The following is a 17494-nucleotide window of genomic DNA, read 5'->3' as shown; positions in this document are numbered from 1 at the left end:
TGGTTTTTACCTTTTTTTAGGTTTTTTAGTTTTTTTCTTTTTTCTTTTTAGTTTTTTTTGAAGTTTTTATCTTTTTAGTTTTTTATTTTTATTTATATTTTTTTAGTTTTCTTTTTCTCCTTTATTTTTCAGTTTTTTCCTTTTTTTAGTTTTTTTTCTTTTTTAGTTCTTTTAGTTTTTACCTTTTTTAGTTTTTTTTAGTTTTTTTAGTTTTTTAGCTTTTTTTATTTTTTTTATTAGTTTTTAGTTTATTTTATGGTTTTTTCCTTTTTTTAGTTTTTTTTTAGTTTTTATCTTTTTTTAGTTTTTTTTTTTAGTTTTTAAGCTTTTTTAGATTTTTTTATTTTGTTTTCTTTTTTTTTTGTAGTTTTTACCTTCTTTAGATTTTTGCTTCTTTTATTTTTTTAGCTTTTTTAGTTTTTTTTTCGTTTTTTCTTTTTAGTTTTTTTGTAGTTTTTATCTTTTTTATTTTTTTGTATTTTTGTTCATATTTTTTTAGTTTTCTTTTTCTCTTTTATTTTTCAGTCTTTTCCTTTTTTTAGTTTTTTTCTTTTTAGTTTTTAGTTTTTTTTTTTAGTTTTTTACCTTTTTTTAGTTTTTTTAGTTTTTTTAGTTTTTTAGATTTTTTAGTTTTTTTATTAGTTTTTAGTTTTTTTTGTAGTTTTTCCCTTTTTTTAGTTTTTTCAGTTTTTTTAGTTTTAGTTTTTTACCTTTTTTTAGTTTTTTAGTTTTTTAGCTTTTTTAGTTTTTTTTTCTTTTTAGATTTTTTGGAGTTTTTACCTTTTTTAGTTTTTTTTCTTATTTTGTATTGGTGTGAAATAATTCAGACGTCATATGCGGACAAACATGACGTCACCTGATCCACAGATCCACACACAGACAACTTATTTTTATATATATATATATATATATATATATATATATATATATATATATATATATATATATATATATATATATATATATATATATATATATAATATTGTGTGTCTGTTGCCATTGTAGGCTCTTCAGTCATTTCACAATTAAATATTTTTTCCGTCCACGATCTTCTTACAATTAAGAATTTGTCTAAGAACGATTTTCTAAATACTTTTAATGACCTCATCGTCATAACGAACATGACGACAACTAACTTCATTACGACATGACGACATGATGACATGACGTAATTCAAAAGTTGTGTGTCTGTTGCCCTTGTAGGTTCTTCAGTCATTTTACGATTAAATATTTTTCCGTCCACGATCTTCTTACAATTAAAATTTTTCTTTGAACGATTTTCTTAAATACTTTTAATGACGTCATGGTCATAAAAAACATGACGACAACTAACTTCATGACAACATGATTAAAAATTTGTCTTTGAACGATTTTCTTAAATACTTTTAATGACGTCATCGTCATAACAAACATGACGACAACTAACTTCATGACGACATACAGCTCAATCCTAATGACGTCAGTCGACAGACAGACAAACAACTTATTTTTATATATATATATATATATATATATATATATATATATATATATATATATATATATATAAATATATATATATATATATATATATATATATATATATATATATATGGGGGCCCCCCCCCGCGCGCGTAAGTCGTTACGCGCCATACTAGTTACGCGCCATTGTAGTTGTGTCCCTATGTCACACCTGTGAATATAGATATATATCTATATATATAAAAATAAGTTGTCTGTGGATGGATGGATGGATGGATGTGTGGATGGATGTGTCAGGTGACGTCACCTGAAAAAACTGGATTAGGTGACGTCAAAACTGAAAAAACTAAAAAAAGGCAAAAACTACAAAAAAAAAACTAAAAACTAATAAAAAAAGTAAAAAAGCTAAAAAACTAAAAAAACTAAAAAAACTAAAAAAAGGTAAAAAACTAAAAAAAATAAAAAATAAAAAAAACTAAAAAAAAGGAAAAAACTGAAAAATAAGCTAAAATAAAGGTAAAAACCAATAAAAAACTAAAAAAAAAAAGGAAAAAACTAATAAATGACGACACTCAAAGAGAAAGCGACCAGGACAAAAAACTAAAAAAAAAGGCAAAAACTACAAAAAAACTAAAAACTAATAAAAAAAATAAAAAAGCTAAAAAACTAAAAAAACTAAAAAAAGGTAAAAAACTAAAAAACTAAAAACTAAAAAAAAACTAAAAAAGGTAAAAACTAAAAGAACTAAAAAAGAAAAAAAATAAATGACGACACTCAAAGAGAAAGCGACCAGGACAAAAGGAATGTTCGATTAGCAATCAACAAAGCACCGGGACACAGGGAGTATAAATGACGACCAGGACACAAGTAAAAAAAAAAATTAACAAAACTAAAAAGAAGGTAAAAACTACAAAAAAACTAAAAAGAAAAAAAAACTAAAAACTAATAAAAAAACTAAAAAATCTAAAAATCTAAATAAACTAAAAAAGAAAAAAAAAGGAAAAAAATAAAGGAGAAAAACAAAACTAAAAAACGAATGTATATACAGACCGGTACACCGGGATACAAATGACGACCGGGACACAGGGAATATAAATAACGACCGGGACACAGGGACACAACTACAACGGGGACACCGGGGGAAACAGGGGGATATAAATGACGACCGGGACAAAAAAACTAAAAAGAAATAAAAACTAAAAACTAATAAAAAAAACTAAAAAATCTAAAAATCTAAATAAGCTAAAAAAGAAAAAAAAAGGAAAAAAATAAAGGAGAAAAACAAAACTAAAAAACGAATGTATATACAGACCGGGACACCGGGATACAAATGATGACCGGGACCCGGGACACAGGGAATATAAATGACGACCGGGACACAGGGACACAACTACAACGGGGACACCGGGGGAAACAGGGGGATAACCTGACAATCTATTTATATGCAAAGACAATGGGACAGCAAAGAATGTTGTATATTCGCAAGTTTTACGTAGTTAAAACCATATATATATATATATATATCTATATTCACAGGTGGGACATAGGGACACAACTACAATGGCGCGTAACTATTATGGCGCGTAACGACTTACGCGCGCGGGGGGGCTTGGGGGGGGCGCGAAGCGCCCCCACCAACTAGGTGTTGGGGTGGCGCGAAGCGCCACCCCAACAGCTAGTATATATATATGTTTTTAACTACGTAAAACTTGCGAATATACAACATTCTTTGCTGTCCCATTGTCTGTGCATATAAATAGATTGTTTACCGACTCTTGAAAATGCAACATATAATGGTCCATGGGAAAACAATCCGTATTCAGATCTATACCTCATGATTCTAATGATTGCCCTTGAGCTTTGTTGATGGTGATTGCTAATCTACCATTCCCTGTGTCGCCATCGTCATTTATATATCCCCTTGTGCCCCCCGGCATCCCCTTTGTAGTTTTGTCCCTGTGTCCAGGTCGTCATTTGTGTCCCGGTGTCCCAGTCTGTGATTTCTCTTTGAGTGTCCCGGGCGTCATTTATATTCCATGTGTCCCGGTGTCTCGGTCGTCATTTATATCCCCCTGTGCCCCCCGGCGTCCGCGTTGTAGTTGTGTCCCTGTGTCCCGGTCGTCATTTATATTCCCTGTGTCCCGGTCGTCATTTGTATCCCGGTGTCCCGATCTGTATATACATTCGTTTTTAGTTTTGTTTTTCTCCTTTATTTTTTTCCTTTTTTCTTTTTTTTCTTTTTTAGTTTATTTAGATTTTTAGATTTTTTAGTTTTTTTATTAGTTTTTATTTTTTTTTTCTTTTTAGTTTTTTTGTAGTTTTTACCTTTTTTTTAGTTTTTTTAGTTTTTTTTTACTTATATCCTGTCGTCATTTATACTCCCTGTGTCCCGGTCGTCATTTGTGTCCCGGTGCTTTGTTGATTGCTAATCGAACATTCCTTTTGTCCCGGTCTTTTTCTCTTTGAGTGTCGTCATTCATATTCCCTATGTGCCGGTGTCCCGGTCGTCATTTGTGTCCCGATGTCCCGGTCTGTAATTTCGTCAGTTGAAAACTTATGATGAAATAAATTTTTAATGTTTTTCCCTTTTTTTGTTTTTAGTTTTTTTTATTGGTTTTTACCTTTTTTTAGGTTTTTTAGTTTTTTTCTTTTTTCTTTTTAGTTTTTTTTTAAGTTTTTATCTTTTTAGTTTTTTTATTTTTATTTATATATTTTTAGTTTTCTTTTTCTCCTTTATTTTTCAGTTTTTTCCTTTTTTTAGTTTTTTTCTTTTTTAGTTCTTTTAGTTTTTACCTTTTTTAGTTTTTTTAGTTTTTTTAGTTTTTTAGCTTTTTTCATTTTTTTTTTATTAGTTTTTAGTTTATTTTATGATTTTTTCCTTTTTTTAGTTTTTTTTTTAGTTTTTTATCTTTTTTTAGTTTTTTTTTAGTTTTTAAGCTTTTTTGGATTTTTTTATTTTGTTTTCTTTTTTTTTTGTAGTTTTTACCTTCTTTAGATTTTTGCTTCTTTTATTTTTTTAGCTTTTTTAGTTTTTTTCGTTTTTTCTTTTTAGTTTTTTTGTAGTTTTTATCTTTTTTATTTTTTTGTATTTTTGTTCATATTTTTTTAGTTTTCTTTTTCTCTTTTATTTTTCAGTCTTTTCCTTTTTTTAGTTTTTTTCTTTTTTAGTTTTTATTTTTTTTTTAGTTTTTTACCTTTTTTAGTTTTTTTAGTTTTTTTAGTTTTTTAGATTTTTTAGTTTTTTTTATTAGTTTTTAGTTTTTTTTTGTAGTTTTTCCCTTTTTTTAGTTTTTTCAGTTTTTTTTAGTTTTTAGTTTTTTACCTTTTTTTAGTTTTTTTAGTTTTTTAGCTTTTTTAGTTTTTTTTTTTCTTTTTAGTTTTTTTGTAGTTTTTACCTTTTTTAGTTTTTTTTCTTATTTTGTATTAGTGTGAAATAATTCAGACGTCATATGCGGACAAACATGACGTCACCTGATCCACAGATCCACACACAGACAACTTATTTATATATATATATATATATATATATATATATATATATATATATATATATATATATATATATATATATATATATATATATATATATATATATATATATATATATATATATATATATATATATATATATATATATATATATACATATATATATATATATATATATATATATATATATATATATATATATATATATATATATATATAAATATTGTGTGTCTGTTGCCATTGTAGGCTCTTCAGTCATTTCACAATTAAATATTTTTTCCGTCCACGATCTTCTTACAATTAGAATTTGTCTAAGAACGATTTTCTAAATACTTTTAATGACCTCATCGTCATAACGAACATGACGACAACTAACTTCATTACGACATGACGACATGATGACATGACGTAATTCAAAAGTTGTGTGTCTGTTGCCCTTGTAGGTTCTTCAGTCATTTTACGATTAAATATTTTTCCGTCCACGATCTTCTTACAATTAAAAATTTTTCTTTGAACGATTTTCTTAAATACTTTTAATGACGTCATCGTCATAACAAACATGACGACAACTAACTTCATGACAACATGATTAAAAATTTGTCTTTGAACGATTTTCTTAAATACTTTTAATGACGTCATCGTCATAACAAACATGACGACAACTAACTTCATGACGACATACAGCTCAATCCTAATGACGTCAGTCGACAGACAGACAAACAACTTATTTTTATATATATATATATATATATATATATATATATATATATATATATATATATATATATATATATATATATATATATATATATATATATATATATATATATATATATATATATATATATATATATATATATATATATATATATATAAAAATATATATATATATATATATATATATATATATATATATATATATATATATATATATATATATATATATATATATGGGGGCCCCCCCAAGCCCCCCCGCGCGCGTAAGTCGTTACGCGCCATACTAGTTACGCGCCATTGTAGTTGTGTCCCTATGTCACACCTGTGAATATAGATATATATATATATATGTTTTTAACTACGTAAAACTTGCGAATATACAACATTCTTTGCTGTCCCATTGTCTGCGCATATAAATAGATGTTTACCGACTCTTGAAAATGCAACATATAATGGTCCATGGGAAAACAATCCGTATTCAGATCTATACCTCATGATTCTAATGATTGCCCTTGAGCTTTGTTGATGGTGATTGCTAACCTACCATTCCCTGTGTCGCCATCGTCATTTATATATCCCCTTGTGCCCCCCGGCATCCCCTTTGTAGTTTTGTCCCTGTGTCCAGGTCGTCATTTGTGTCCCGGTGTCCCAGTCTGTGATTTCTCTTTGAGTGTCCCGGGCGTCATTTATATTCCATGTGTCCCGGTGTCTCGGTCGTCATTTATATCCCCCTGTGCCCCCCGGCGTCCGCGTTGTAGTTGTGTCCCTGTGTCCCGGTCGTCATTTATATTCCCTGTGTCCCGGTCGTCATTTGTATCCCGGTGTCCCGATCTGTATATACATTCGTTTTTTAGTTTTGTTTTTCTCCTTTATTTTTTTCCTTTTTTATTTTTTTTCTTTTTTAGTTTATTTAGATTTTTAGATTTTTTAGTTTTTTTATTAGTTTTTATTTTTTTTTCTTTTTAGTTTTTTTGTAGTTTTTACCTTTTTTTTAGTTTTTTTAGTTTTTTTTACTTATATCCTGGTCGTCATTTATACTCCCTGTGTCCCGGTCGTCATTTGTGTCCCGGTGCTTTGTTGATTGCTAATCGAACATTCCTTTTGTCCCGGTCTTTTTCTCTTTGAGTGTCGTCATTCATATTCCCTATGTGCCGGTGTCCCGGTCGTCATTTGTGTCCCGATGTCCCGGTCTGTAATTTCGTCAGTTGAAAACTTATGATGAAATAAATTTTTAATGTTTTTCCCTTTTTTTGTTTTTAGTTTTTTTTTATTGGTTTTTACCTTTTTTTAGGTTTTTTAGTTTTTTTCTTTTTAGTTTTTTTTTAAGTTTTTATCTTTTTAGTTTTTTTATTTTTATTTATATATTTTTAGTTTTCTTTTTCTCCTTTATTTTTCAGTTTTTTCCTTTTTTTAGTTTTTTTCTTTTTTAGTTCTTTTAGTTTTTACCTTTTTTAGTTTTTTTAGTTTTTTTAGTTTTTTAGCTTTTTTCATTTTTTTTTATTAGTTTTTAGTTTATTTTATGATTTTTTCCTTTTTTTAGTTTTTTTTTAGTTTTTTATCTTTTTTTAGTTTTTTTTAGTTTTTAAGCTTTTTTAGATTTTTTTATTTTGTTTTCTTTTTTTGTAGTTTTTACCTTCTTTAGATTTTTGCTTCTTTTATTTTTTTAGCTTTTTTAGTTTTTTTTCGTTTTTTCTTTTTAGTTTTTTTGTAGTTTTTATCTTTTTTATTTTTTTGTATTTTTGTTCATATTTTTTTAGTTTTCTTTTTCTCTTTTATTTTTCAGTCTTTTCCTTTTTTTAGTTTTTTTCTTTTTTAGTTTTTAGTTTTTTTTTTAGTTTTTTACCTTTTTTTAGTTTTTTTAGTTTTTTTAGTTTTTTAGATTTTTTAGTTTTTTTATTAGTTTTTAGTTTTTTTTGTAGTTTTGCCTTTTTTAGTTTTTTCAGTTTTTTTTAGTTTTTAGTTTTTTACCTTTTTTAGTTTTTTTTAGTTTTTTAGCTTTTTTAGTTTTTTTTTTTCTTTTTAGTTTTTTTGTAGTTTTTACCTTTTTTAGTTTTTTTTCTTATTTTGTATTAGTGTGAAATAATTCAGACGTCATATGCGGACAAACATGACGTCACCTGATCCACAGATCCACAGATCCACACACAGACAACTTATTTTTATATATATATATATATATATATATATATATATATATATATATATATATATATATATATATATATATATATATATAAATATATATATAAATACTAGCTGGTGGGCGCTTTGCGCCCCCCAAGCCCCCCCGCGCGCGTAAGTCGTTACGCGCCATATTAGTTACGCTAGTTTATAAATACCTAGTTGGTGGGGCGCTTCGCGCCCCCCAAGCCCCCCCGCGCGCGTAAGTCGTTACGCGCCATATTAGTTACGCGCCATTGTCATTTGTCATTTGTTGCTGTCCCATTCTTTGATTCTAATGATTCTAATGATTGCTCTTGAGCTTTATTGATGGTGATTGCTAATCGACCATTCCCTGAGTCGCCATCGTCATTTATATATCCCCTTGTGCACCCCGGCGTCCCCTTTGTAGTTATGTCCCTGTGTCCCGGTCGTCATTTATATTCCCTGTGTCCCGGTCGTCATTTGTGTCCCGGTGTTCCAGTCTGTGATTTCTCTTTGAGTGTCCCGGGCGTCATTTATATTCCTTGTGTCCCGGTGTCCCGGTCGTCATTTATATCCCCCTGTGCCCCCCGGCGTCCCCATTGTAGTTGTGTCCCTGTGTCCCAGTCGTCATTTATATTCCCTGTGTCCCGGTTGTCATTTGTATCCCGGTGTCCCGGTCTGTATATACATTCGTTTTTTAGTTTTGTTTTTCTCCTTTATTTTTTTCCTTTTTTCTTTTTTTTCTTTTTTAGTTTATTTAGATTTTTAGATTTTTTAGTTTTTTATTAGTTTTTAGTTTTTTTTGTAGTTTTTACCATTTTTTTAGTTTTTTTAGTTTTTTTTTTACTTATGTCCTGGTCGTCATTTATACTCCCTGTGTCCCGGTCGTCATTTGTGTCTCGGTGCTTTGTTGATTGCTAATTTATATTATACTAGCTGTTGGGGTGGCGCTTCGCGCCACCCCAACACCTAGTTGGTGGGGGCGCTTCGCGCCCCCCCCCAAGCCCCCCCGCGCGCGTAAGTCGTTACGCGCCATAATAGTTACGCGCCATTGTAGTTGTGTCCCTATGTCCCACCTGTGAATATAGATAGATATATATATATGGTTTTAACTACGTAAAACTTGCGAATATACAACATTCTTTGCTGTCCCATTGTCTTTGCATATAAATAGATTGTCAGGTTTACCGACTCTTGAACATGCAACATATAATGGTCCATGGGAAAACAATCTGTATTCAGATCTATACCTCATGATTCTAATGATTGCCCTTGAGCTTTGTTGATGGTGATTGCTAATCGACCATTCCCTGTCCCGGTGTCCCGGTCGTCATTTACATCCCCCTGTTTCCCCCGGTGTCCCCGTTGTAGTTGTGTCCCTGTGTCCCGGTCGTCATTTATATTCCCTGTGTCCCGGGTCCCGGTCGTCATTTGTATCCCGGTGTCCCGGTCTGTATATACATTCGTTTTTTAGTTTTGTTTTTCTCCTTTATTTTTTTCCTTTTTTTTTCTTTTTTAGCTTATTTAGATTTTTAGATTTTTTAGTTTTTTTATTAGTTTTTAGTTTTTTTTTCTTTTTAGTTTTTTTGTCCCGGTCGTCATTTATATCCCCCTGTTTCCCCCGGTGTCCCCGTTGTAGTTGTGTCCCTGTGTCCCGGTCGTCATTTATATTCCCTGTGTCCCGGGTCCCGGTCGTCATTTGTATCCCGGTGTCCCGGTCTGTATATACATTCGTTTTTTAGTTTTGTTTTTCTCCTTTATTTTTTTCCTTTTTTTTTCTTTTTTAGCTTATTTAGATTTTTAGATTTTTTAGTTTTTTTATTAGTTTTTAGTTTTTTTTTCTTTTTAGTTTTTTTGTCCCGGTCGTCATTTATATCCCCCTGTTTCCCCCGGGTCGTCATTTATACTCCCTGTGTCCCGGTGCTTTGTTGATTGCTAATCGAACATTCCTTTTGTCCTGGTCGCTTTCTCTTTGAGTGTCGTCATTTATTTTTTTCTTTTTTAGTTCTTTTAGTTTTTACCTTTTTTAGTTTTTTTTAGTTTTTAGTTTTTTTAGTTTTTTACCTTTTTTTAGTTTTTTTAGTTTTTTTTAGTTTTTTAGCTTTTTTATTTTTTTTATTAGTTTTTAGTTTTTTTGTAGTTTTTGCCTTTTTTTTTAGTTTTTTTAGTTTTTTAGCTTTTTTATTAGTTTTTAGTTTTTTTTGTAGTTTTTGCCTTTTTTTAGTTTTTTTAGTTTTTTAGCTTTTTTATTTTTTTTTATTAGTTTTTAGTTTTTTTTGTAGTTTTTTGCCTTTTTTTCTCTTTGAGTGTCGTCATTTATTAGTTTTTTTCCTTTTTTTTTTAGTTTTTTATTGGTTTTTACCTTTATTTTAGCTTATTTTTCAGTTTTTTCCTTTTTTTTAGTTTTTTTTATTTTTTATTTTTTTTAGTTTTTTACCTTTTTTTAGTTTTTTTAGTTTTTTAGCTTTTTTATTTTTTTTATTAGTTTTTAGTTTTTTTTGTAGTTTTTGCCTTTTTTTAGTTTTTTCAGTTTTGACGTCACCTGATCCAGTTTTTTCAGGTGACGTCACCTGACACATCCATCCACACATCCATCCATCCATCCATCCACAGACAACTTATTTATATATATATAGATTTATATTTATATTTTTTATATTTATTAATATTTTTTTAGTTTTCTTTTTCTCTTATTTTTCAGTTTTTTCCTTTTTTTTAGTTTTTTCTTTTTAGTTTTTAGTTTTTTTTTGTTTTTATTTTTTATGTAGTTTTTGCCTTTTTTTATTTTTTTCAGTTTTTTTTTAGTTATTAGATTTTTACCTTTTTTTAGTTTTTTTTAGTTTTTTAGCTTTTTTAGTTTTTTTTTTCTTTTTAGTTTTTTTTTGTAGTTTTTACCTTTTTTAGTTTTTTTCTTCTTTTGTATTAGTGTGAAATAATTCAGACGTCATATGCGGACAAACATGACGTCACCTGATCCACACACAGATCCACACACAGACAACTTATTTTTATATATATAGATATATATATATATATATATATATATATATATATATATATATATATATATATATATATATATATATATATATATATATATATATATATATATATATATTCACAGGTGGGACATAGGGACACAACTACAATGGCGCGTAACTAATATGGCGCGTAACGACTTACGCGCGCGGGGGGGCTTGGGGGGGGGGGGCGCGAAGCGCTCCCACCAACTAGGTGTTGGGGTGGCGCGAAGCACCACCCCAACAGCTAGTATATATATATATATATATATGTTTTTAACTACGTAAAACTTGCGAATATACAACATTCTTCGCTGTCCCATTGTCTGTATATATAAATAGATTGTCAGGTTTACCGACTCTTGAACATGCAACATATAATTGTCCATGAGAAAAACAATCCGTATTCAGATCTATACCTCATTATTCTAATGATTGCCCTTGAGTTTTGTTGATGGTGATTGCTAATCGAACATTCCCTGTGTCCCCATCGTCATTTATATCCCCTGTGTCCCGGTCGTCATTTGTGTCAGGTGTCCCAGTCTGTAATTTCGTCAGTCATATTCCCGGTGTCCCGGTCGTCATTTGTATCCCGGTGTCCCGGTCTGTATATACATTCGTTTTTGAATTGGTATATGATGAAATAAATTTTTTGTTTTTTTCCTTTTTTTCTTTTTAGGTTTTTTTTGGTTTTACCTTTTTTTTAGCTTTTTTAGTTTTTTTCTTTTTTCTTTTTAGTTTTTTTTTTGTAATTTTTACCTTCTTTAGTTTTTTTTCTATTTTTTATTTTTATTTTTTTAGTTTTATTTTTCTCCTTTATTTTTCAGTTTTTTCCTTTTTTTAGTTTTTTTCTTTTTCAGTTTTCATTTATATCTCAGTAGACAAACATGACGTCAGTCGACACACAAATATGACGTTACTCACACACACACAGAGACAACTTATTTTTATATATATAGATAGATAGATGACCAAAACTGGGATAACTGCATCAATGACGCGTGCGAAACGTCAACTCCAAGTCAAATTCGTGCATTGTTTGGAATCATACTAACAACTTGCTCTCCTTCAGCTCCTACAGAGTTATGGGAAAAATAAAAATCGAAAAAGTCCGAAGATATACTCCGTCAAAAACGGTTAGAGACGTCAGATATGACTTTTGATTTTACATCAGAAATTTATAACTACACTTTAGTTATTATTGAAGATTTGTGCGTATGTATGGCAAACAAACCTCTTCAGGATTTGGGAATGCCTTCACCTAATCGTACCGCTGCTGTTTCGACATGTGTAGAATTGGATCGTGAACAAAGTTACAGCACGAGTGATCTATTGTCGTATGTACAAAATAACATTTCTAAGTTAATGTCGGAGCAAAAAGACATTTATGATACGATAATGCATTGTGTCGATAACAACGTTGGAGAAATTTTCTTTTTGGATGCGCCAGGAGGTACTGGTAAAACGTTTGTGATAAAACTGATTCTGGCATCAATTCGATCAAAAAATGATATAGCGTTGGCAATATAGCGTCTGGAATAGCCGCAACGTTGCTGCTTGGTGGAAGAACTGCTCATTCCGCTTTGAAATTGCCTCTGAATTTGCATTCTACAGAAACTCCCACGTGCAATATTTCCAAATCATCTGTGATGAGTAAAGTATTGCAGCAATGCAAACTTATTATTTGGGACGAGTGCACAATGGCACACAAAAAATCGCTCGAGGCTCTGGATCAATCTTTGAAAGATTTGCGAGGGAATTCGAAACCCTTTGGCAGCACATTAATATTGCTTGCGGGAGATTTCAGGCAAATATTGCCTATAATACCTAGATCAACCCCTGCACACGAAATGAATGCTTGCCTGAAAAATTCTAATTTATGGGCACACGTAAAGACATTAAAATTAACTACAAATATGCGTGTCCGATTGCAAAACGATGACACTGGTCAAACATGTTCAGATCGATTGCTGGCAATTGGAAACGGAAAGCTCCCAGTAGACTCAATTTTAGGACGTATACAACTACCTGCTGAATTCTGTAATTTAGTGATGTCCAAAAATGAATTGATGGAAAAAGTATTTCCGAATATTCTAAACAATTATAAAAATAATAAATGGCTAAGTGAAAAACCGATTCTTGCACCCAAAAATATAGACGTCCACGAAATCAACAATATTGTTTCGACCAAGATTCGAGACCAGGCAGTCCTTTACAAGTCAGTCGACACAGTTTTGGAACCAAATGAAGCGGTTAATTATCCATCTGAATTTTTAAATTCCGTGGATCTTTCAGGGTTTCCACCACACGTGCTACAACTAGAATTAGGCGTACCAATAATACTGTTAAGAAATATCAACCCACCAAAGCTTTGCAATGGCACGCGACTTGCCGTAAAAAAAAACAATGGAAAACGTAATAGAGGCCACAATCTTGACAGGGCCTTTTGAGGGTGAGGCTGTTCTTATTCCTTGCCATCCCATGATTCCAACGGATCTGCCTTTTCAATTTAAAAGATTGCGATTCCCAATTCGATTAGCATTTGCAATCACCATCAACAAAGCTCAAGATCAATCATTGGAAAAATGTGGTATAAATCTTAATACTGGTTGTTTTTCCAATGGACAATTGTACGTTGCATGTTCGAGGGTCGGTAAACCTGACAATCTATTTATATGCAGCGACAATTGGACAGCGAAGAATGTTGTATATTCGCAAGTTTTACGCAGTTAATTTGTATTGCATCTATCTATCTATCTATCTAAATAAAAACGAGTTGTGTGTATGCATGTTTGTTTTTTTGTAAAAAGAGCGTTTGCATATGACGTCATTATAAGTACATAAGGCTTTGTATATGCACAGACAATGGGAAAGCCAAGAATGTTGTATATTCGCAAGTTTTACGTAGTTCAAAACACATATATAAATCTGTCTATATTCATAGGTGGCACACAGGGACATAACTACAATGGCGCGTAACTAATAAGGCATGTAACGACTTACGCGCGCGGGGAGGGGGCTTGGAAGGGGCGCGAAGCACCACCCCAACAGCTAGTTTTGTATACGAAGATGAAGTTTGTGTCAAAAGATGCATTCTATTTTAATATTATCTTCTGTACTTACAAGAAATACAATATAAGGTGATTTCCTTTCAAATAAGCCCTCTCTCAACACTCTTCAACCACTGCTTCGGTACGATCACTTCTAGAGAGATATAGGAAAATCTTTTGTTACTGCATAGCTTTTACAAAGCTACAGTTCATAAAATGTATTCTAGTAGTAGTAGTCGTTGTGAAGTCCATTAAAGAAATAGTAGTGCTGCAAGTCGTGGTTAAGATTTCAAATTTCCCTGATGAAGAATATTTCGAGATATTGCGATATTTCCCCAGAAAATGACGGGAACCCTCATGAAACATGGGAAAAAAAATTCAAACAGTTTTGGGTTCTGGATTTACTTTTGTTTTCAAAACTGTTAAAAAATGTTAAACATTTAAGCAGTTAATGTTCAAAGAATTCTGTATATTCTCAGGGATTAACAGCATAGTGATATAAATTCATTAAAAAAAAACAATATTAGACAGCAGGAATTAGAACTGGAAATCCGATACTGCCAATCAAGGTGAAGGGGGTTTGAAAAATACTTCGGTTCAAAAAATAAACTTTTTTTGGATTCATAGCAAGGACAATCAAACTAAACTTCCTAATTATTATTTCGAAAGGTTGCCTCTGTGAAACTTAAAATAAATAACAAAAAGTTTCCTTTGCTAGTACATTTGATTTGAATTTTGTACAAACTTCAAGTGTACTTTTAATCCCAATGCAAATCCTCAAGTAACACAGTGAAACGTATAATATAATGCTGTACAGTTCTATAAGTCCAGAAACTATGGGGTTGGTTCTTCCAAACAGGTATAGTAAACGTCCTGCAATCAAGTTCAAATTTACCTGGTCAAAGTCTCGTAAGAAATATTTGCCTCGGAATGATCCTTTGTAAAATTGAAAATTATCTTTTAAATTTAAAATTGAAATTATCCAAATTATCTCCGAGGAGCCCACTATTTAAAAAAAAAATCTTTGAAAATGCTTAACATGTCTGAGAACCCCATTAGGAACATTATTCGTAGTCACAGTCACAGCCACAGTAGGAAGCACTGGGGTAAAAGCAGTAGTTGAAGTTGGGTTAGGCGTAGTCATGGCAGGATAAATACTGAATTTGTACTTCTTTTCAAGCAATACGTATCTTTTTATTTCTTTCTAGGTTTTATGGAACTTACGCGAGTGAATCATATATAGAACCCAACAAACTTGTTCATCATGACAGCATTAAAGCTAGAAAAGAGCTAGATCAAGAATACATAAAAAATAAGAAAGATATTGATGGTGTTTTTCTAACACCAGCACAAATTGAAGTTGTTTCATGCAATCAGAACTACCTTCAAATCACAGGTGCTCCAGGTACTGGCAAAACTTACTGTTTGCTTGCAAAGATGGTTCAAGTCTTTCTAAAACTTTGGAAAGAGGTTGATGGAAACCCTAGAAACTCTAATGAACTGATTCTTCTTATCCATGAAAACGAGGAAATGCTAATTAAAATTCGTGAAAGTTTTTGGAATTCCATTGACAAACGAATTGGAATTCATGACTCAATGAAAAAACTTGTCAAATTTGCCTACTCGGCATATTTTGTCGACTTTGACCGAAGTGATGAATCAATTTTAAAGATCCCAGGGAAAGACAAGATTTTTAAACTCTTCCTCGACGATACTGTTGATTTTTCACATATAAGACGTATGAGTGGATATGATCCTATGCTAAAGCTGACAAGTAATTCAAACTTCTGTTGGTTCACAACATACACAATTCTCCCGTCCCTTCAAACCTTGTTACGACCATTCTCTCTATTGGAGATTAAAGATGACGCAATCCATGAAATTTGTCAATATGCTTGTCTCACAGATACACTTAGATTTACAGCAAGTATCCACGATCTTACAGATGCAGTTTTGAGCTCCATAAGCACTCACAGGTATTTACAATGGGATGACTTAAGAACAAGAGTTGAAATTATAAATGGATACAATGGATACAAATCGGGGACTCGTGTGGTAGGAGTTCCATGTGATCTTTACCAAGTACAGAGCCATAGTGACATGGTTGATAAAGTTGTTGCGATAGTTGAAGCCTACATTACAACAGGGAAATTTAGAATTGATGATATAGCTGTGATAAAAATTTCGGAATATTTTGACACAGTCAATATGACCATTGAGGAGATAACGAATATCACTGACAAAAAAGAAGAAAAATTTGTACCATCTTTACGGCAACGCCTTAAACCGATATTAAATGACAAATTCTGGAGATTTAAGGATAATATTCAATCGCCATCTAGACTTCGAGGACGAGAAATGGAATGTGTTATTGTTTGTGTTCTGGAATCACTATCAAGCCCTGAAAATGTAGAAGACATACAAGCCATACAAGCCTTCCAAGTTTTAGAAGCCATTACAAGAGCTAATTCAGCAGTAACAGTGTTTTATCTTGAGGGCAATCAGCAAATAAAAACTGTACACGAGAATTTGCAAAATAAAATGCCTTCAATTTCCCCATCAAATATTTACAGGAAACAGAATTCAAGCGTGATGCGCAAACATCAACCCCAGAAGCTAATGAGTTTTCTAATTGATGACGCAGTACAGGTTATGACAATATTTTTCAGGTTTCATACGGCCTACCACACAATAATAGGGCAAGAAAAACTATGGCCTGTTTGCGATCTTCGATGTGTTGGACACTTAAAAAGCAACATGAGATTTGAAGTGTCTTCTACAGTTGTAACTGCATTTTGGGATCTCTTCTATCTAACTCTTCTGACTGGGCAAATAAATATTTTGATAGGAAAATCAGAAAACACTCATTGTAGTGATACATTAAAGATTTTGCTTAAATAGAAAAGCGAATACTGATTCTTTTGACTTTCCTTTCAAAAAAAGTTGATGTCATAATCCCAGAAATAAAAAATACAACTACTCTCAGCACAGAAAACTTCGATACATTCGACTTGAAGTACTTCAATTTATGCCGAATCATTAAGTCTCAAATGCCAAAGTCCTTGGACGGGTTTGGTATGGAAACCAAGAATGTGTTAAATAAAATCCATATTTTTGTAAGAAACTACGAATTACTGAGAAAAGTGAACCTGGAAATTGAGCAGAAAATGGTTGTAATTTGACAAGTTCAAGTGAATATCTTATAATTCAAAATGGAATAGTTTTGAGAAATGACAGTAGGCCTATTTGTTTGTCTTGCTGTTTGAAGTTGTAAATAAATATCAATATCGTAATCATCTTTTTTTTCTCTTGAGGAATTAAAATCAATGTATAATATAAAAGACATAATTTATTAAAGTATTTTATGGTGAAAAATATCAATAAAAAAAAAACAAAACAAAAAACAACAGAGCACATAAAAATTTCATTGACATCACCAATCAATACAGCAGATCAAAAGTCGTATGTGGTGAATGTGACGAAAATTCAATTATTTAGTGGTAGAAGAAAGAAATAAATTCAAAACACTAACAAAATCAACCAGTAAATTCAAAACAAAATCAAAACAAAATCAACCAGTATTGCACCAAGTGCATTACTGGTGCTACTAAT

General features: G+C 31.1%; 1 protein-coding gene across 1 annotated transcript in view; it reads left to right on the top strand.

Moving 5' to 3' along the window:
• The window catches only part of LOC136042733 (uncharacterized), a 140827-nt gene extending 123652 nt beyond the window's left edge, over positions 1–17175 (top strand). Inside the window, exon 2 of the mRNA XM_065727700.1 lies at positions 15091–17175. Coding sequence (XP_065583772.1) covers positions 15091–16783 — 1693 coding nt within the window. The 3' untranslated portion in view covers positions 16784–17175. The remainder of the gene's footprint in view (positions 1–15090) is intronic.
• Positions 17176–17494: the final 319 nt, after the last annotated feature.

This window comes from Artemia franciscana, chromosome 2 (genome assembly GCF_032884065.1).
Source record: "Artemia franciscana chromosome 2, ASM3288406v1, whole genome shotgun sequence".
In the NCBI taxonomy this organism is placed as follows: domain Eukaryota; kingdom Metazoa; phylum Arthropoda; class Branchiopoda; order Anostraca; family Artemiidae; genus Artemia; species Artemia franciscana.
The sequence above is the reverse complement of the archived record's forward strand: the minus strand, read 5'-3'. Positions and strand labels throughout refer to the sequence as shown.